General features: G+C 37.6%; 1 protein-coding gene across 2 annotated transcripts in view; it reads right to left on the bottom strand.

The window, feature by feature from the left end:
* slc24a4b (solute carrier family 24 member 4b) overlaps positions 1-22,324 on the bottom strand; it is a 70,321-nt gene that overhangs the window by 44,666 nt on the left and 3,331 nt on the right. For both annotated transcript variants that reach the window (XM_030127887.1, XM_030127889.1), the window contains exon 2: positions 16,348-16,452. In XM_030127887.1, coding sequence (XP_029983747.1) covers positions 16,348-16,452 — 105 coding nt within the window. The remainder of the gene's footprint in view (positions 1-16,347; positions 16,453-22,324) is intronic.

Below are 22,324 nucleotides of genomic sequence, written 5' to 3'. Positions count from 1 at the left end.
ATTAAGGATTATTATGATTCCCAGATTGAGTGTTGGAAGCGATTATTGGACCCTAGTGAGAAGAAGTCATAATTTTTCATAAATGTTACTTGTACCCACCACTTCTCTCTTGCAGACGCAAATAAATAAATAAATAACCCATAATTTATTTGCTATAGATAAATAAATAAGAAAGAAGCTGTATTTAAATAGTCAACAGAACACCAATTTCCTCAAATAACATATGAAGGAATGAAGAATGTTTGATGAAAAACAAAATGTAGAAACTGTTAATCTAAGAACTGAGTATTGCAAAGGTCTTCTTGATTATTATAATTCCCAGATTGAGTGTTAGGGGTCATTTTTAGACCACAGTGAGAGAGATGTCAACATTTTTCATAAATGTTACTTATAGCCACCACTTCTCTCTCACAGATACAAGTAAATAAATGACCCATGATATATTTGCTATAGATATGTAAATAAGAAAGAAGCTGTATTTAAATAGTCAAAGTTACATATGGAGGAATAAAGAATATGTGACGAAACAAAAAAATTAGAAACTGTTAAGAACTGAATATCAAAAAGGTCCTGTTGACTGGCTCCCACATTGAATTTGTAAAAAAAAAAAAAAAAAATGAGTATAACATCAGTGCACTGGGCAGTAACCTTAATTTTAATGAACATAAATCATGTTATTTAGGCTGTGTAGTAACTCAATTTATGACTGATTTATTTGAAACCTATCAAATACTTACAAAATATTAATGTCTACCAGTGAAATTTGGCTGCAGTCCATTTAGTGACTGAGTGGGTCGACATGTTTTATGTAGATTTACTCGTGCATCAGAACACTTGTTCGAGCGTGGTTTGGTTGCTCACAGTAACGTTAGCAACAGGCGCTGTTCGAGGTCTGACCTCTGAGCTCGCTGCTGAGCGCTTTGTGTTGAACTGACATTTCAGGCTTCAAGTACTCCGATGGTAGAAAAATACCTCACTGCGGAACACAGGATGGTGCTCCAATCAGTCGGTTCCATCTGCCCTTTAGGCCTTAAAGCTCTACCTACCGATGTGGCATTTCTCACAGCACTTAGTAAAAGTTTGAACATGAACAACCCGCCTCCCTCCAAAGGCCCGCCCCCTTCCCACTGCCTGAGCTCTGAGGCTCCTCCTCCTCTCTCCTGATGCGCGATGGAAACAGAGGAGGAAGCAGAGGTGGAGGTCCGGTCCGTTTTGGTGTGTTCGCGGACCCCTCCCTCAGTAATCAGATGCATCATCCACCTGCCCGCGGCTCCTGTTCCATCAGTAGACCTGGTCTGTGCAGTACTGGGTCAGTGTTTTCACTGCAGTGCCCAAGGGATGGGTGCACGCACTGTGAACTCGCGGCCTCCGCGAATTTTCCATGGACATTTGAAGTTTCATAGTCCATACAATTATCATCCTACATCATCTTACATTGTGTGACACCATGTAATTATATCTGTATGAGTCCCACCGTCATAAAAGCTGAGCTTTATGCAGACCTGTTCAGTCCAGTACAGCTGACTTCCGGACTTTTATCTCCATCCTTCATTCATCAGACTCCCGTTTCTTCCCCTCAGTTGTCGTTTCTGTTCATAAATCCGTTTATTCCCTTCCACATGTGCATGTCAGTTCTATCCATACACATCCTAGACAGTAGACTGTGGTCAGTAAGAGGAGAAGCAGCGCCAGTGAAGCGTAAGATTCAGAGGGACACATATGGGATGTGAGACGGCGATAATGGATCGGATGCTGGACAGGCGTAATGGATGATTGACAGGAGGCTCAGTCAGGTTCGGCCAATTATTTCATTCGGACCGACTAAAATGATTGGTTAGACTTTTATTAGAAATATATGAGAATTAAACATTTTTGAGTTTCAATACCGGGTGGATTTCTTTTACATTTTAGTTTGACACACACTTGTTAGGAGCATTTTAAGATGACAAAAGAAAAGTGTAAAAATGCCACATCATACGGTATAGCTTTAAGTTTTTCCATTTTTCCATATTCTCATCATTACAAAATTTATTTGGACTGAGGGTATTATAGAGTTATATTAATCTACATTCATTGTTTTGAGTATTTTTCTCAGAATGCATTCATCAGGATACAAATTTTGACAGTCCCTAAACACAAATACAACAAAATATAAAAGTGCAGAATTACACCATTAGAAATGTACGTCATTATATGAAAGCTATTTTTAAAGGGGTCATATTTTGCTAAACCTACTTTTATTGGTCTTGGGTACATTTATTTGTGTATTTGGACTCTAATATACTGAACAACAAAAGAAACGCAAGTATGTTTCGGTATTGGTTTATATGGGAGTTTTATTATGAATATTGGTTTCATATGAGATATTTATATCCAGCTGTGAAATTTACAGTGGGTCTCTCTTGCTGTCCTTGTAGCACTGAGTTGACGGTCACGGAGATGGGCCAAGCGAATATGGCGATCCTGATTACGGGTGGTCACACGTGGTCTTCCGGATCTTGGTCTGTCCCGAGTGGTCCCTGTGTCATGGAATCATGTCCTCAGCCTACTGATGGTGGACTTGTGCACTTGCAGACATCTGGCAACGTTGCAAGCCAAACCAGCATCAAGCATACCAATGGCGCGTTCTCTCAGATTATCGTTGAGACGAGGCATCGTGGTAATGCAGTAACTTTTGAATCTTACCATTTCTTTGTATAGCCCCCGGATAAACAAAGGGAATTGCCACTCCCATTTGTTGCTCCCACTACCATATCACTCAAAACCTCCGATACTTTGTACAAGTGCCCAACACCACTCGTGGTCGTGTTTGCCTGCAAACACACGCTCCAATGGTTACAACTCACTTATTGTAATGTGCATCTCAGTTGACAACTCAACAGGACAGCTGAACTCTTGCCAAAATTAATGACCAAAACTTGCGTTTCTTTTGTTGTTCAGTATACTTAAAAAATTTGAATTTGAACCCTTCAGGTGCTGCAAAGCTATCTTTATATTCATTTTGGCAAAAATCGAGTGGATTTCTACAACCTGTTTTGATTCCAAGTTAATTTGTTACGTCTATAACTAGTTACATCACGACATTTGCACATATAAGGTCAAGACTTCCGACAAACATTTCTCTGAGTACGCCATAATTGTTAATCAGCAGCAGCAGTTGTAGTAAAAACTGAAAATATGTCCAAACTTTGAGCCAATTACCTAAAATGTTTAGCTGTTAGTTGTATTAACAAACAAGTGGATGAACAGGACAGAGCAGAACAGCCAACAACCTGGAGGGGGTGGGGCAGGACGTGGTTCATGTGCATTTAAAGGGCCAGCGCTCAAAACAACCTTTCTAGTGTCATTACTCAGAAACAGGTTTGAAGATGGACCTGTGGAGTTGAATTAATGAATTCAGACCCAAGCATAGCATTTACAGTTTGTGTAGACCACAAGGAAATGTTTTAAAATGCATAATTCCATTTAAAAAAGCAAAATATCACTCCTTTAACTAAACATAATAGGTCATATATCTGTTGGACTCCAGTGATTATAGCTTTAAAACTTCAAAAGTTTGCTCTGCATTACAAATTTGTAAAATTAAGGTGAAGGATGAAACATGAAAGAATTTACATGTACTGATTGCTTGATTTATCTACAATTTGTGAAAAGATCGTAATGTACTTTAAATTACCACCTTACTGTCTCGGTAGTCTACATCCATAACCATAGTTTGGAGACCAGTTTGTCTTCTTTATGGTAACAACATGCAACATTAGCTACTGTTAGCTTAAAAATTTCGAGAGTTTTTATCAAATGACCAGCTCCAGACACAAAACTCCAAGTTTCCCAAAAGGACAAGGATGAGAAAATCTTATAGGTTGAATAAATCCCTTCGTATTGCAGTAGCAGGCTTAGCAGATATGACAGCAATAAGTCTAGTGTAACTGACGAAAATTGAGGAATGACAATCTGGACAGCGTTTGCGCTAATATTCAGGTTTCATCATTGATTATTAATCACTCAAAACCTGATCTAAAATCATATTTTATCTCAGGAAGCCAAACAGTGTGTACTTCCTAATAATTAGACTAGACAAGTTAAATCTCCAGGTAAATATTTCTAACATGTTCGGCTCCAACCAGTCTGTTCTAAATAAACGCACCCTGCTCTACAAAGTTTGGTGATTGTGCAAATCTGAAACGACAACTCAAACTTTTATCTATCCTGCTGTTCTTGTGTTTACATGGGAGCGCTGTCTGTTTGGGAGGGAATGAGAGAGAGTGAGCGACGCCTGGACTGGCACGTCAAGAGGATGCAAATGGAAAAAAAACCAAAAAAAAAACAAGTCCTCTACAGAAGCTGAGCTACAAATCTATAAATAAACCCTAGATTCTCTCTCTTTGGACACCTGACTGCCGCTTATGCAAGAAATTACTGGCAACACTTTTGTTCATCTGTCTCCCCACCCCCCCCCACCTCTTCTTCCTCACATCTTATCAACCCCAGAAGTAATTACAAGTCCACAGAGTCCTTGCAAGAAGTGTTGGGGAGGATTTTATGGGAAAGCGGTGCTGCCACAGTCCACGTTAAAATGCTTTGAAGGACACCATTGCCTAAATTGTGGTTAGAAAGGTCCAGTTTCATCAGAGGTCTGCTTTACTTTATGCGCTACAAGGGTACGATATAGTTCGCTTGATTTGTAGCAGGGGAGCAATCTAGAAATCGGTTTTGAGATGTGAAAAAGTGAATAAATGAAAAACATCTTGTATTACTGCCCAGACCTGTCACGCTCCACAGCTTTCAGCTCGACTTAATGTAAAAGAATCCCCTCAGATAACCTTAATTTAATGACGTATTAAAGCCGCAGCATGCTATCCATTCTTTACATTTGTTCAATTATTATTCCATAATCTGGTAATATTCCAGATATTACGGCAGTGTTACATAATGGAGCTCAGTATCAGTACCGTCTGTTGTCCCGGAGAGAGCAGGACTGGCAGGACACGACATAAAGCAGGCCAGTGTTTGACTAACACTCGTGTGGTGGTACAGGCAAAAATCCCCAGTTTTTCCTCCGATACAGCATATCACACTCTAATGCAAAAATATACTGTACAATCTACAGATATGGGTGCTTCTATGAAACTGGGTACATTTTGGTATCTGGCAGTTTCCAGCTATTTAGACCCAATAATAAAAAAGGTAAATGTAGACATTTCCCCTCAGGATGTACCTAACGATGACCTCAGATAAATGCAAAAAAAAATTAAACTCTTGCTCTGAGCCATCCCAAAATTAATGAATTTTTAATAAAAATAGGCCTAAAATTGAGACATGAAAAGCTACCTAGGTGTCAGTGCATTTGATCTTGAAAACATGGCTTGAAATGGTCTTATATACCGATATAAATAGACACTGATAAATTTGAGGATCCTAGTGGTTTTTCTAATCCAGATACGTGGGTTTTTCATGAATCAGCAGTCTCATTCCAGGTTTCGCATGTAACCCATCGTGTCCACTCACGTTACATGCGGAACCTGCCTATTTAAATACATATAAATTGTGAGGGATTTTGAAACGGCGGTCATTTTTGTGAAACGCTCTGCCTTGCATAATTTGTTCAATTACCAAAATGTACCTGTGAGAGAATAAAAAGATATTGGAAAAAATAGTAGCGCGTAAATTTTGTCCTTTTTTACCGTGTTGCATGCATATTCTTGAATAAAAATAATCTAAAAGTGTGTTTTATCTGAAAAATTGTTTATTTTTATAATAGACCCAAAGTGCTTCCAAACTTGCTTCATAACATTAGTCTCTATCTTGTTTGAATTTTTAGCCCCCATGTCCTGTTTCATAGAAGCACCCCTATACTTTATTCTCCCACCATCAAAATAAAACAAAATAATGAATGAACCACCAACTATGTAACAAACAAATCAAATGCTAACTTATACAAGTCTCATTTTATATTGTGTTGCATTTTTTAGGTCATGTATTATATATCGTGACATGTTTTCTTGTTACAGAGAGAACACTCATCTTGTATTTTAATCAGAAAAATGACTGCTATTATCATTTATTTTACTTGCATTATAAAAACAGCTCTATCTGAAAAATAGTTTCTCTTTTTGTAGGTTTTCCAATAAAACCTTCCACCGGAGATTATCAGGTCCATTTTTGCTTGAGTCAAATAAACATAATAATAGACGTGCAGATGTGTGAATTCATCTAAAAAAGACAAAAGATTTAAGCAGAGACTAAGAAATGACATTATGTGTATCTGAAACTGAGGAGGTCTGAGAATTTGTGCTGGGATTTATCCATTATTTGTCAACAGTAAGTGTCATATTTTACAGAAAATAAGTGTCATAAGTGACTTGTGTTGTAAAAAGTGCGTCCTCCACAAAAGTTTGTCTTCTCACAGTTATTGAACAAAATATGAAAAATAAAAAGCAAATCCATACAAGAATCCACTGCCTATGTTTTCTGTCCAAACACGGCCAAACATATATGAACTCATCCACACAGCACGAACACGGTCAGAAAAACCGTGAGCTACTCTCGGCTCTAATGCCGTATACCCCCCAGGCACGTAGCACCCCCCAGCTCACTGGACCTTCTTAAAGCTACAGGCTCTTATTTTATCATTAGCAACTTGTCAGTACATTGGCATGAAATAACCAAAATGCCATGACTGTGCAAATAACAACGCAAATATTAAATTACAATCATGTAACACCTTTTTAAATGCAATTAAATTACAAAATTACCAATCACTAATTAATAACAGAACTGAAATTGCTATCAATTATACAAACCATGCATACGGCACCTATACCTTTAGCTCAATAAATATTTGTTTTTAAAATAGACCCAAAGTGCTTCCAAACTTGCTTCATAACATTAGTCGACGTCTGGTTTGAATTTTGTCTATGTACATCAGTGTTGCATTGTATATCAGTGACATGTTTTCTTGTTGTTACATTTTACGTCGTTTTCATTTTCTAGAGAACACTCATCTAGTACTTTAATCAGAAAAATGACTTCACCTATTATTACCGTTTATTTTACTTGCATAATAAAAACAGCTCTATGACTCATCTGTGGTTGTGACCCTACATTTGGGAAAGACATTAGGAAACAGTGTTATATTGTTTTGTTCAGTAATTAGAATATTTACAATAATTATGACATTTTTACAGGTTAACTGGCAATTTGTAACCTATGACATTCCAAGAGTAACCTTATATCACAGGTGTCAAACATGCGGCCCGGGGGCCAAATCCGGCCCGCTAAAAGATCCAATCTGGCCCGTTGGGTGGATTTGTGAAATACAAAAATTACACTGAAGATATTAACAATCCAGGATGTCAAAATCATTTTAATTGAGATTCCACATACAAACCAAATAGATATCAAGTGGGACAGACCAGTAAAATACTATCATACTAAACCTACAAATAATGGAAACATCAAATTTCATCTTTGTTTTAGTGTAAAAAAAAAAAAGTAAAATTACATGAAAATGTTTATATTAAAAAACTTATTTTACAAAAAAAAGTGAAAAACCTGAAATGTCTTAAGATAAGTAAATGCAATTGTACCAATATTCTGCCTGTTATTAAATGTTTCGTTCATTTGGAATTGTAATGCAAGTTTTAACGCACATGTGGAAATGATAAATGATAAATGATTCTGTTGGGTTTCTGTAAATTGGCTTAGAGTCTGGTTTTGACCAACTCTATATGTAAAGTGTCATTAGATAACTTTTTTGTTGTGATCTGGCACTATATAAATAAAATTTGATTGACTGAGTGATTTGATTGATTGAGAAGCGTCTGCCAAATGCATAAACAGAATAAACCGATAATCTGAGGCATAATATTGTTAAAACTGCATTTGTTTTTCTTAAGACGTTTCCAGTTGTTCATGTTATTCAGAGTTTTGTAGATGTTAACATTATCAGAATTTAATTTTCCTTTTCTTCACTGTTATTTTTTTAATGGTGCGGCCCGCTTGAGATCATATTGGGCTGAATGAGGCCCCTGAACTAAACTGAGTTTGACACCCCTGCCTTATATACTGTATATAAAAATGTGTTTTATCTGAAGTATTTCTTTTTAAAATAGACCCAAAGTGCTTCCAAACCTGCTTCAAAATATTAGTCTACATCCGATTTGAATTTTCAACCTCTGTGTCCTGTTTTTAGGGACCAGTTTCATAGAAGCACTCATTCAGCAGACAAAAACTGATGAAAAAAATAGTAACACGATCATTTGACGCGGGCAGGACGACGTGTTGGCGGCGTGCCTGGTGCTACCTTCTGTCACCGACCCAAACACCAGCTAGGTCATTACCTGAATACAACTGGCACACTTCAGTTCAGCAGTCGAGAGACTCTTAGGAGGAGAATGATTCCTCTGGGTCATTATTAGCCCATTAGATAATTAGCTTGCTTCAGCAGACATCAGTGAGCAGCATGATTCGACTACAAGTGACACGAGCCACTCTTGCGCACATGACGGCATCATCACGAGTCGCCTTGTGGGGGAGAAAGAAAAAAAAAAAAAAAGAAAAAAATCTACGGGTCACACAGGAAGGATAAGTACTGGAAAGTATTGAGCTCGATTAACCTAAAACACACATGCGTTGACATGATTATCCTCTTTGTTTTGTTCACATACAGCTGCTCTCACATGGTCACGTAAGCGCTTAACACATGCAATTTCACCTGCATGAACACCCTCACATACATTCTACTTTTAGCATGGAATACCGTCAAGCTTTTACATGTACGGGAGGGAGTTTTCAGGGTGGAAAGAGGCCAGTTTGATGGACCAGAAAGCTCCTGCTTCAGTAACTTAAAGGGGACACTGCTGCGAAACGTATGTATTCAGCTGTGTATAGGGGGAAAACAGATAAACGGCTCCCTCGGGGGGTGAGGTATGGATCGCAAACAAACAAACAAACAGACAACAAAAGCCAGAACTGATCTCCCCATTGCTGCTATGACTTCCACTCATTTTTTTTTTTTTGCTTTCTGGTCTCTGTTTTAATGAAAAGTACTCGAGTGACCAAAAGTAGAGCAGAATGAAAATGTATGAGTTACAAAAAAAAAAAAAAAAAAAAAAAGGCAGCAAATCTGAAGCGGAACAGAATGTGAATGAATAAATACATAAAGAGGTCAGGCGTGTTTGAACTGCACACTGCGGAAAGTGCTGTGTGCAGGTGCTCGTGCCTGCAACCCCCCACCCTCCGTCCTCACTCCGCTTCATTGTTTCACTGCTGGCATGCAAGAGTGAAGCAAAGCGAGGTCAGTTTCCATTATGCGCAGCGGCATAATCCCGGTTTGTGTAATTCCCTTTTAAAAAGCCTCCTTCTGGTGTTTCCCTGGAGCTGACGAACCTGCATTCCAACGTGGACTGCCTGCTACTCATTGGCAGCGTTCCTCCATCGTGTTTCCGCCAAATTTGCCGCCTGGTCCCCTATGAAAAACTTTACGGTCTACCCCCCCCCACACACACACACACACACACTCTACTCCAATTTTCTTTTAATTCCTGAAACTCTACTGGAAGATTTGCGCCAGTGACAGTTCAACTGACAGTCTGACGAGCGCATTTTCTCCTTACCTTCCACCGATTCACATGCTTTACAACATGCAACATGTGTGCCCGCTGCCCATGAGCAGATTAGTGTCATATCTAAAACCACTATAATCAAATCCTGTCAGATTAAGTCAAAGTACAAAGCAAGCCAAGCTAAAACCTTCGCTTTGTTGTTCACTTCTGCTTTTTCACTACGGCCTAGTTTTAGATGGCCAATTACACTGTTCAAGTGGGAGTTCGATATATGGTATTAGCTGCATCTTTACTAAACAAATTATTCCTCCTACAGAACATTAGCTATGGTGAACCACCCCCTCTGTAATTTTCTACACTCTACAGTTGGCATCAGTTGGATCAACATGAAGGGGGAAAACCAGTATACGCAAATATTCTGTGTTCTTTTCCCAGCAAACTGAGCTTTGATTATGTTCCTTACACAGTCTGGAACAGCTCGTAAAACATTTGAATCCTGAAATAAAACAGCCATTACTTTTGATCTTGAGTTATTGCAGCCAATTTAGGTGAAGGACTGCAAGTACATTTGTTCCATTTGTCATTGGAATAGCACTGAGGGAATATATTTCAAGAGGTGGCGAGACTCAAGGTCTGTATGTGATGATTTTAGGGAGAAAAGAAAAAAAAAAAACAGAAGGTTTCGTCAACCCCTTGCAATGTGATTTAGTCCTGCAGATAGTCTTGCAAATTGCAAGTACGGACTGTAATCAACCCGGAGCGCACAAAACAGTGGACAGCACCTTGTGTTTTCCAGGAGTTATTACTGAATGGCCAATAAAAGAGGCACTTGTGATGAATGGCTGCCTTAGCGGTGCAAAGTCTCAGGACAAACAAAACAACATTAGCACCCAGTGAACCCGTGAAAGTGCTCCCTTGCTGATCACTGAAATGATGAGGAAGACGCACCGAGACCAAAGTGGGCTCAGTGTAATCTATGCAGCCCACAAACGCTGCCTAATTAAACGCCGCTTCAGATGTTGTACACACTCAGCATAAAACAAAAAGGACTCCGATAATAACTCACATCTGATCCAGCAGGGTTCCAGCTACAGATAGGGCTTTTCCCTGTGGGGGGTCCGCGCAATCACTGGTCCAACACAGATACACTGGTCATCACATTTTTTGGGGAGGAACTAGTTCATTGGATTACATCGTACACCTATACATTGTAATAACTACTTTGCAATAGTAGAGATGATCTGAGATGTTCTGTCAGGTTCTACAGATTATGATCCTTTTTTCCCCTCCTTTTCATCAGTTGGTGCCACTAGTTAGTTAACTGCTGTAACCATAACTACAAGTCATCAATAGTCGCTTTTCCATTGGACATCTGCGCAAAGCTTTACCGATATTTACTAAATGTAGAAAAAACAGCAGTGTGTAATGTCGGTTTTGCCATTAAATCACAAATGCGATGATTTGTTTATTATCGCGAGATGACAAAAGAAGTCATTCCATAAACATGGCGACGAACGTAAATATGGTGTTGATTTACAGATATATTCATTATTATTATTACACTGGTCAACAACAAATGTATTGTTTAAGTTTTTTGAGCTGATTTAGGATAATTTTGGTGTGCTGAATCCAAAAATCACATTAATTTTGCTCAATCAGGTCAACTTTCTGAACTATGCTACATATTGGCTTTTTAACATTTTTGCTTACATTTATGGGCATTTTCACATCATATGATACAAAATTCTTTCATATTTCTTGCAATAAACGAGTTCTGAAGATTTTACTTTTGCCAATTTATGATTAATGTTTTTTTTTAATATTACAGGTGAATGAAATGGCTTCGACTAGAAGACCTTGCAAAAATAAACCTGACGTATTCTGCTACATCTGCGGTGAATACACCATTGTACCTAACAGGAATCAAGTGATCAAATGATTTTTTTTTCTCTTAAAACCTATTTTGGGTGAGAACTACAGTATATAAAAAAATCAACTGATAAAGTCACAAAAATGTAATCAATTTTGTGAGAAGATCAAATTTTTCAAAATCAAATTAGCAAAAAAACCTGACCTGATTGGGAAAAACAGATGTCATTTTTGGATTTAGCGGTGCAAAATGGTCCTAATTCAGTTGAAAAAACCTAGACAACTTGCAAAAACATTTTTTTGTAACCCAGTGTTATATATTACCCCGCTATCTCGTACTAAATTAAAAAATGATTGGGTTTCCTGTTGTGTCCACACATACCGCGATATGTTTCTTCTTCTTTGCTTGTTGTAACGTCCGTCAACATCCGGGTTTTCAATTCACCTGACTGTAGTTGCGAAAAAAAGGTCTTTCCATTGCAATTTTGCGTGATATACCATTTGCGCTACAGCTAAAAAACCACCTCTTTCCAGCGCAAAAACTTTTAATTGAAAAATGAGACTTTTGGCAAAATTGTTGTTTTTCCATTAGGTACATTTTTATACGCAAGTTATATTTGCGCAATTTGAGGGTCAATGGAAAAACAACTAATTTGTGGTTAATTGTTTTTCATGAAAATAGAAGTCTTTTCCATTCTACAAATTCTAGATTGGTCTAAGACTCTAATAATTTCAGCCTATGCCCATTTCTATGAATCTATATCAATCTGTTCCAAAATGCAAGAAATTCATCCTTCATCCATGTCTTACCCTTCTAAGTTTTATGAAAAGTGGTGCACTAGCTTTTGCCGAATCCTGCTGGGAGTTAGATAAGCATGTATTGGCCATGTAAATACTTTAGTTCAATTAACAAATTTGTGATTAAATGGGACTTTATGTAGTGTTTTCGACTTTCAAACATAAAAAAAAAATTACCTAAAAGTGTCACTAGAGTGATCTTAAGCCAAAGATGCCACAGTATTGGGATTTTAGAGATAACTGAATTCATACCAGTGGGTCAGGGAATTAATGTGACCGCTAGAGAAAGTAGTGAGTCAGTCTGTCACATAAGACATGGAATGGGGGCCGTTAAGAAGCAACTTTTAGAGACAAAGAAAGTGACATAGTTCTAAAATCTAGAAGCACTGTTGTTGTTTTCAGCACTGGACACAGCTCTAATAGAGTTTAATATAGAAATCAGGACATTGATTTATACTACCTGGTCAGTCATACATTTTGTTTGTTTTGTACATTACATGCCATATATCCTTACCCCCAACACCCCCCAATTATGACGACTTAATGTAAAAATTATCTATTACTATACATAAGTTTCCTTGTCACTTGGTGTCGCTTAAATTCAGGTTATGGAAAAAAAAAAAAAGAAGAAATCAGTTTTTTTTTCCACACAGGTGAGTTTCATAACGAAGCTTACGAAGGTATAAAATTATCTTGGCTAAGTTCAAGATTTGTTTATCCATGGTTCAGACTAAACTGTGACTGTTCTGACCTTGTTTAGACAATTCCAAACAGATCTTTAATGCAAATATTAACACAAACCATACCGAAAATGGAGGTGAGCTGTGGTTTTACAGTGGCTGTTTTCTGTGTAAAAACAGAGCTAAGCTAACAGAGGTATAATGTAAACTATCAGCTGATGCAGCATGTGAAGGCTTTTCATTTTATTGTTTATTTGGAAGGGACAGTGTACGTCAGTGGTTCCCAACCTTTTTTGGCTCATGACCCCATTTTAACTTTACAAATTTGTGGTGACCCCAGACATTCAAAACAGAGACATTTCTTTGCTAAAATTATTATTTTTTTGATCATGTAATAGTTTGCTATACTATGTTGCGAATAAACATTCATTTTAGACGACATTCAGGCTATATAATGTATATAATGCACCTTTTTGGTGTCTGCTTCTCAGTTTCTCTTGGAGGTGTCTTAGCGTGGCCAGGCGGGTGAAGAAATCTTTCCATTTTCTGTTTGGTTTTCTGACTGCAACTGTGTCCGGGCACGTTGAAGCATCACATGATCAGGTCAATCAAGATATCTATCTATCTATCTATCTATCTATCTATGCCCTCTCAGATATTATATCCTGCATTTTATTGGAACTTGATTTTTATTAAGAAAAGTGTGTGGTGTTTTAATCATAATGAAATATAAAGTATATTGAATCATTAACAAATAATTTTATTTTTTTTAATAGTATGCATCTTTATTTAGGTGGGACAGTGCATATTAATGAACGCATTTACACATTCCATTTCCATTATGATCATGTAAATATGCCGGAGTTAGCATCAGTGCGAATTTTCATCCACAGTCCCCACTTAATGAATAAATAACAGTGATACGAGAAATTTTAGGCGACCCTATTTGAATTCCATGGTTGAAAAACACTGGTGTACATTAATCAACATTTCCACAATGTAAACACTCTTGAGATAGTTGAGAGCTAGTTTTCTATCTGTAGTCCCTTTGCCTGTTGTTAAAAGGCATCATAAGATGGTAACAGTGTTATTTGGATCAGGGGTTAAAGTAACTGGCTATGAGGTTTTGTTTGAAGAAAATGTGTAATCAATGAGCATTACACTACAATATTTTTTTAGTGGAAAGATTTCCTTTTCTTTTTGACAGACAGATAGAAAAAGGGTTTTTTACCTTTACATGTTTTGGCAACAATCCGTCTAATAAAAAAGAAAAGGAAATCTTCATATTTTCAGTAGACCGTATGAACCTGATCGCACCAATTTCTTTAGTGAGTGATACAGTTTTGGTAGCTGCCAGTGCGTTCTGGTACATGACTTTCCCCTGCTGTTGAGAGATTGGAAACCCAATATTACATATCACTCCTAATGTTGGTGATTAAAAAAAAAAAATCAAATGTAGTCAAAGTAAGTCAAAGGTTGAATCTGCATCCTATCACATTTCAAAAATACTGCTAATATTCTGCACAGACTCCTCCACACTGAGATACTTTTTTTTACTCCACTGTTATTGTCCTGCACAGCATGACTTGTATTCATGCAGCTGATCAAAAGGATTATTCACAAGATGAAGACGTAAGAATAGTCATATGATCACATCGCACCTTGAGGCAAAATGGTGGTGGCTAAGTGGATGGAGACTAGAGCCCACGAGTAAATGTGTGGAATGTGAAGTACAGTCTGGTGCCTCTGATGCAGAAGACATTTGAATGGGAAAAAAAAAAAAGGATAATCCTGGAGGATTAGGAAGAAAATTTCCAGCACGTAATCTTGTCATTTGGCACTTATTTCAGAAGGACCCTACTGTGACTTTAGGGGGGAAAAAAGGTTGTTTTTAAACAGACATGTTACGTTCACGTTATAGTTCAAAGTCAGGGCAATTAAATAGCTTCATTTTAAATTTTTAGATATAAAAAAAAGAATGGGCTGTGACGCAGGCGATTTTACTAATCCTCCCCGAAGGGTTTTTACCTGCTGTGTCCAGTAATGAAGTAATAGGCAGTTGGTCCTTACTGTGTCACTTGTGATGGCACAAAAAGCTGTAAATTTAACACTTCAAATTACATCCTAAACTGTCTCTGCCCTGGTTTCATCCTGTGTGCGCTCACCAAGTATAAATAGTAATACAAAACCCAACCTTGAGGTGTACCCCATTTAGCAGAATAATACATCTCAGAGCTGAAAAACTCTTCTAAAGGTCTCATTTCCATCTACGTGTCCCCTTTGTGACTCAACACATTAGGCGCAAGCATTTCATAATACACGCATGTGCTCTATGAAAGTAAAAACACCAAAAAGAAGCACATTATAAAATGAACAAAAAAACAAATCTCATAACCCGGGTTAAAAGAATAGCATGTTTGTTTCCCCCTTCCTTAGTCATGCGCAATGATTGTACAAAATGTCAGCCTGAAAGCATTCAAATGACATGGAAATGAAAAGCAAATGACACAAACAAACAGCGTTTCTTGCCACTTCTCTCATTACCTGTGCCTCGTTTTCAATCAATAATGTCATGAAAAGCAGGGCATTCATGTTTTTTGCAGCCTGATGCAGATGTCAGCAGTGTTAGTGATACGCTCAGGACAGACTCCAGTTTAATTATAGAGAATGCTGCTTCCTATATGTGGACCAAAGATGCTGTAACAATCGATGCTTGACCCTTTTAATAGCCTTTTCTGTGCTCATTACAGTTCAAGTGCCTAAACTAAGTCAAGACGATAAAAACCCAACGAGGAGGTGAATTACTGCAGCGTACTGATTCTATATTGCATTTTTTTTTTTTTTTTCCAGTTCTGACTATTATATCCTCATAAACAAATACTTATGTATAAAACTGTCTTCAGACTCATTTAGTCAGGCCCTGTTTAGAAAATAGTAGGGTGTGAGTTGTGGCACAAAGTTAAACAAATCTGTTAAGGATCAAGTGCGACAGTGGAATACATTACCAACAGAACTACTAACAATGACAAACTATCACACATTCTCCCGCACGGTGAAAAAACAGCTACTCTCAAACCAAACCTGTACATTTTTTACTGTTTTTTGTATGTTTTAGTTTTTATTAATGATAACATCAGCCTGCCCAGGGACTGCAGGTAGAAATTAGCACTAGTGCTACAACCTGGCACACTATATCTCTCCTTTTTTCAGGTTAATGTATATTGTGCATTGTCCCTGTCTAAATAAATAAATAAATAAATAAAATGAACTGAAATGTGTATTTTGTGGCATGGTTTAATAGTCAGAAATAAAAACTGAATCTGCTCTGGCCTGACTTATCACAGGATCTTGACCACATCTGGTGCAGAAAATTACTTATTACTTAAGGCAAATACAATGGTTTAGTGCAACTTCTTTTGCAGAAATCAACATACCTGGCTCTGAACAGTTCTTCTCTGTTGCATTTTCTGGCGTTGAAGCCATTAACCGTCTTCCCCAATGTTCACGGTCCGGATGGCCCTCCACTATCATCCCATGGCCTGGAAGAAAACACAAACAACTCAGCTCATAATACATTCACCGTAAACATCATTATCAAAATACGCAAGCCTTCAACATTAACATGCTTGTTGTTTTTTTAAAAGAACAAATCCCTTGGACAAATCTTTAATTATGCTGCAAAGAAGCTCCATTTTGGAAATAAAATTAAAAAAAAAAAAAAAACTCTAATCAAATCTAACATGGCCGCTTCCGCAGTATGTTTCTTCCCCGAAAACATCCGGGATCGTCGTCATTAATCCAAATAAGGTTGCTTTTTTTTTTTTTTTTTTAATCCCTTAAAAGTTTTATTCATGTAGATATGACATTTTCATCTGGCTATGGCAATAACACATCAAAATGCAGCTGCCGTGCCATTATGTTTTAGGTGGGAGAGTGGGAGGAGGAGTGTACAAGTTTCATTTTTCATTAAACTGCTCTTAAGCCTCTGTAATGAGGACAAAAAAAACTGCAGTCTCAAATCTATTATGGAAAAAAAAAAAATCAAGCCAACAAGCAGAGCTGCATTTTAAACCATATTTCTGCTGTACATGTGTGATTCTGAATTGGGGGAAAAAAAAAAAAAAAAAAAAAAGACAGTCTCAACTCAGGAAACAGGAAGATGAGGAAACCGCATTGCTATATGGGAAATCATGAGCAAATTGCTTGAAAAACCCATGAAGAATCGTGACCTTTGTTTAAATTAGTCACTTCTTTTTAATAGGTCTGGCTTTCAGTTCTTCTTTCACGGCAGGTTAAGATTTTCTACTTTGCCGAGGGCTCACATGATCCCTTTCTTTGTTTTCTCCAACCATGTGAGCGTCTCCCCATGATTAGTCAGTATCAGCAGGAAATCAGGCAGCGAGTACTTGTTGAGTAACAAATGCACAACGGTACTGTCCAAAACTGTGAATAAAGCCAAATTAATATTCACGCTGAGCATCAAACTCTTAACTGTCAACTGTATGACTACTCCTGCAAACTTGTTGACACTTTCCCAGTGACATCTCTGCTGGGCATGAAAAGTATCGTCCCTGTTCTGACACCGAGACGTCTTCATTAAAAGGTTGTTAATCCAGTCTAGTTAGACATGCTTAAAAATCAGCATGCACTGGTTTAACAGATTGTGCAGGAGGCGACCGCAGCTGCTTCCCACAGCTCCCCCAACTGAACACCAAACCCTCCAGTCATCGCTCCAACCTGTTCTTTACTAACCTGCCCAGTTTCCCCCCCCTTCACAATAAACACCTTCCAATTTAGGCTCGTGAACACTGATTTGCAAACATGCTTAGTAGCACCGGATGGTACAACCAATGACATGTATCACTGTTTTTAATTTTTTGTCACTGTTTCGGTTTTAGCGTGACTAGGCCTTTAGATAAGTGTGTGGCTTATTCTACCGTGAGGAAGGCATTAAATATAAAAAAAAACATCAATTTCATCTCTATAATGAAGGATTTGATTATGACAAGGTTTGCTTGGACCCAAAAATAATAATCACATACTGTATATGAAGTCATCAGTATGCATAAAACAGTAGCAGATGGTTTTTATAGTGTGCAACCTGCTACGTAGTAAAAACACCGCTTGCTTTTCAAAACAGCGTTTCGACATCATGTTCCTATGGTACGGCAGTGATGAAAATAAAATGAAGAATGAAAAATTCATAGTGTACAGCAAACTAAAACCACTATCTGCTCGTCCAATGCATCCCTGCACTGTATGACGTCAGGGTATAATTTTATGTCATGCTTATTTTCCTTGGAGATCAAGGGGGCTATAATTATTGGAATATAGTTTTTTGTATCAATCATAATATTTTTTTTTACTTTAAAGGAGTGATATTTTGCTTTTTTTAAAATAGAATTATGCATTGTAAAACATTTATCTGTGGTCTACATAAACTGTAAATGCTATGCTTGGGTCTTAATTCTTCATTAATTCAACTCCACAGGTCCATGTTCAATCCTATTTCTGAGTAATGACACCAGAAAGGTCATTTTGAGCGCTGGCCCTTTAAATGCAAATGAGCCACTTCACGCCCCGCCCATTCCAGGTTGTTGACTGTGCTCCTCCTTCCCGTTCAACCAACAACTGAACACTTCAATAACAATAACAACTAGAAGCACTCGGAGGGCGCAGACCTCCACCAAGGCTGATCAGTGGCCCCCCCCGTGGGCCCCCCCACGCCAAGGAGGTTATGTTTTTGCCAGGGTTTGTTTGTTTGTCTGTCTGTCTGTCCGTTAGTGTGCAACATAACTCAAAAAGTTATGGACAGATTTTGATGAAATTTTCAGGGTTTGTTGGAAATGGGCCCCCCCATGGGCCCTCCCACCCCCGATTACCACCAAAATTTAATCATTTCTTCCTTATCCCATTTCCAACAAACCCTGAAAATTTCATCAAAATCTGTCCATAACTTTTTGAGTTATGTTGCACACTAATGGACAGACAAACAAACAGACAGACAGACAGACAAACAAACAAACCCTGGCAAAAACATAACCTCCTTGGCGGAGGTAATAATAATAATAATAATTATCATAATAATAATAGATTGGATTTATATAGCACTTTTCTAGACACCCAAAGCGCTTTACATTATTGACCCATTATTCATTCGCTCTCACATTCACACTCTGGTGGTGGTAAACTACATTTGTAGCCACAGCTGCCCTGGGACAGGCTGACAGAAGCGTGGCTGCCAGTTTGTGCCTACGACCCCTCCGACCACCACCAAACATTCATACACCAGTGTGGGTGGCACTGGAGGCAGAGATGGTGAAGTGTCTTGCCCAAGGACACAACAGACTGACTAGGACAGAGCGGGATTCGAAGCGCCAACCCTTCGGTTATTAGACGACCCGCTCTCCCACCTGAGCCACAGCCGCCCCTTTACGTAATCGGCTCAAAGTTTGGACATATTTTCAGTATGGACTACAACATCTGCTGCTGACAAACAATTATGGCATACTTGGAGAAATGTTCGTCCAAAGTCTTGACCTTATATGTGCAAATGTCGTGACGTAACTAGTTATAGACATAACAAATTAAGTGGGAATTGAAAATGGGTTGCAGAAATCCACTCAGTTTTTGCCAACATGAATATAAAGATAGCTTTGCAGCACTTGGAAGGTTCAACTTCAAACTTTTCGAACTATTAGGGTCCAAATATACAAATAAATGTACCAAAGACTAATAAAAGTAGGTTTAGCAAAATATGACCCCTTTAAGTTCAGTTATTTTAAATACTCTACATCTACATTTCTGAAGGTTTTGTCTCTAAACTAAGAAAGAAATAATGATTTAACATCTATCGTGATAATTATAATATAAAAATCCTTATAATAAAATTTTTGGTCATGCTATTGATGTGAAGGATCCATCATAATCCCCAACCTTGACCTTTGGCCACCAAAATCTTTTCAATTCATCCTCAAATACAATAAAATGCATGAGCCCAATTTTAAGAGATCCTGTCAAGCTGTTCCAGTGACGAATATGTTTTTAAAAAGACATAGCGTGTTGTTCCAATATGCGTCACAGACCTCCTAATGCAATTTCCGTGGATAGATTATGTGTGAAATCCCAGCAACACTGAATCTTTTTGTTGTAAAAATCACAGAATCTGGTAATATTTCCTGAAAGACCAAGCAGGTTAATGGTGTTTATGAACACTTGAGTGTTTCAGAGTGCCGCACTCTCCCTTCCAAGAATCTAAAAAGAAAAAAAAAAAAAACAAACAATGAAGATGCAGTTTTTTCAGAACATCTAACAGACTGAGGGAAGAATAGAGGCTGCAGTCTGTTGTGGCCAAGATGTTGCTGGCTCATGCTACATCTGCCTTCTTCTACTACATGACTCGAATATTTCAGTGTTGTAATAGATGGAATATCTTGATTCAACATGAATATATTTCCTGTAGATTTGTACATATGCAAATCTTGTATTTTTTTCCTGCTTTATTAGTGTATTCTATTCTGTCTATTTATATTATTTATTGCTCTTCACACTTTTTTTCTTTTTTTTTTGCTAGTGTTTTTTCAAGAGTTTTTTGTATGCAACTGAGCTATTGTGACCAAGTAATTTCCCTTGTGGATCAATAAAGTTTGTGTAAGTCTAAAGGTGTTTTTAAGGCAACTGAGCTTAAAACCTGTTTTTTTTTCAGTAGAGTTCACTAAACTTTTTCAACCTCAAGTAAAACACAGCTGCTGGAAAATTTAATATGTGGAACAATTAAAAGTAAAAAGATTATTAGCAGTTAACATTCATGTATACACAAATAAGATTTTGATTTAACCTCCTGAGACCCAGAAAAGTACAAGAATTGGCTTTTTTACATTAAATAATTTAAAACAACACAATGCAACAGTTTTTTAAATACATTGCTGGGTCTCAGGAGGTTAAATAGTGTCATTTCTGTAGTATCCCTATGGATCAAAACAACAATCACAAAAACACAACAGTTCAGACATCATTGTGAAGTGTTTTTCTGAATGTCGTGCAAAATTTTCAATAAAATGTTGTGTTTTATGTAAATGGTTGCATTTTGACATTCAGAACTTCTGCAGTTTTCACTAGTCTAGATAGTGTATCTACAGTCGCGGAAAAAATTATTAGACCATGCCTTGTTTTCTTCAATTTCTTGCTCACTTTAATGCCTGGTACAACTAAAGGTACATTTGTTTGGACAAATACAATAACAAAAAATAATCATGAGAGTTTAATTTCAGAGCTGATATCTAGCCATTTTCCATGTTTTCTTGATAATAACCACAATCACTACAGTTCTCACATCAGTAGCTATGGGATTGTACTGCCAAAAATAGTGCTTTTAGGCATTCCATGTTTTCTTTTCTGTCTGTTTTAGTCACATGATGCACACAGGAGTTAGTACTTGATTACATAACCATTTTTTGATGACTTTGATGGTCTAATAATTTTTTCCGCAACTGTATGTCCAATGGAAATGCGACAAATGACAGTGGATGGAGACACTTATTTTAAGTTCAGTTAAATACCATCCATGTTTCGATGCTTGTGCACTGTTTTCTACAGGGTGTCCCATAAGTCTCCATACATAGGAAAAATAAACGTTTCTTGACATAAACCATTTTTATTTATATAATATGCTCTATATGACTGTCATTTTGTCGGGAACACATTTCAATGCGTGTCCTCCACTGCTGAAGAACTATAAAGAAGAAATATAAAGAAATACTTGTTAGAACCATATGTATTATGTCTCCTATGTATGGAGACTTATGGGACACCCTGTAGGTGTTCCCATTGTGGTTGCTGCTCATTTGACCAGATGTTTTAAGTGAAATTTCTGCACTTAAACAAAAATATTTGACTTCATACACAGGAAACGTGCCATCCAACCACTTTAACAAAGAATGTTGACCGCATTTTCTCAGTGTTTCCTCATCCGTATGTGTATGGGTATCTGTAATGTTGCCTGTTTATGTATTTTGGCCAAAGTGATCATCCTTGAAAGTGTCTTTGTACTGTTCCTGCATAACCATTGTTTTTGATGACTTTTGATGGTCTAATAATTTTTTCCGCGACTGTATAAGGGCAAATCTGATGCAAAAGCAATACTTCAAATGGTTTTGCATTGGTGTTTAGAGCTTGTGTTTACTTCTGAGTGAAGACAGAAGCCAGACTGTGTGTGTTACAGTGCATCCTCCACGCATGATGTAAGGCCAAACTAAATTTCATGGCACATAATGAATGACTTTTGGATTAAAAATGGATACTATGGAGAAGAAACAAAGAAATGCACTAAATGGGGAACAGGGCAGTGTGTCCATCCTCCAGCAGACTGTACCCAGTAGCTGAGGGAGAGGCAGAAAGGGGCAGGGTAATGTC

The sequence above is a fragment of the Sphaeramia orbicularis genome, chromosome 24 (assembly GCF_902148855.1).
Source record: "Sphaeramia orbicularis chromosome 24, fSphaOr1.1, whole genome shotgun sequence".
NCBI classification, from domain to species: domain Eukaryota; kingdom Metazoa; phylum Chordata; class Actinopteri; order Kurtiformes; family Apogonidae; genus Sphaeramia; species Sphaeramia orbicularis.
The sequence above is the reverse complement of the archived record's forward strand: the minus strand, read 5'-3'. Positions and strand labels throughout refer to the sequence as shown.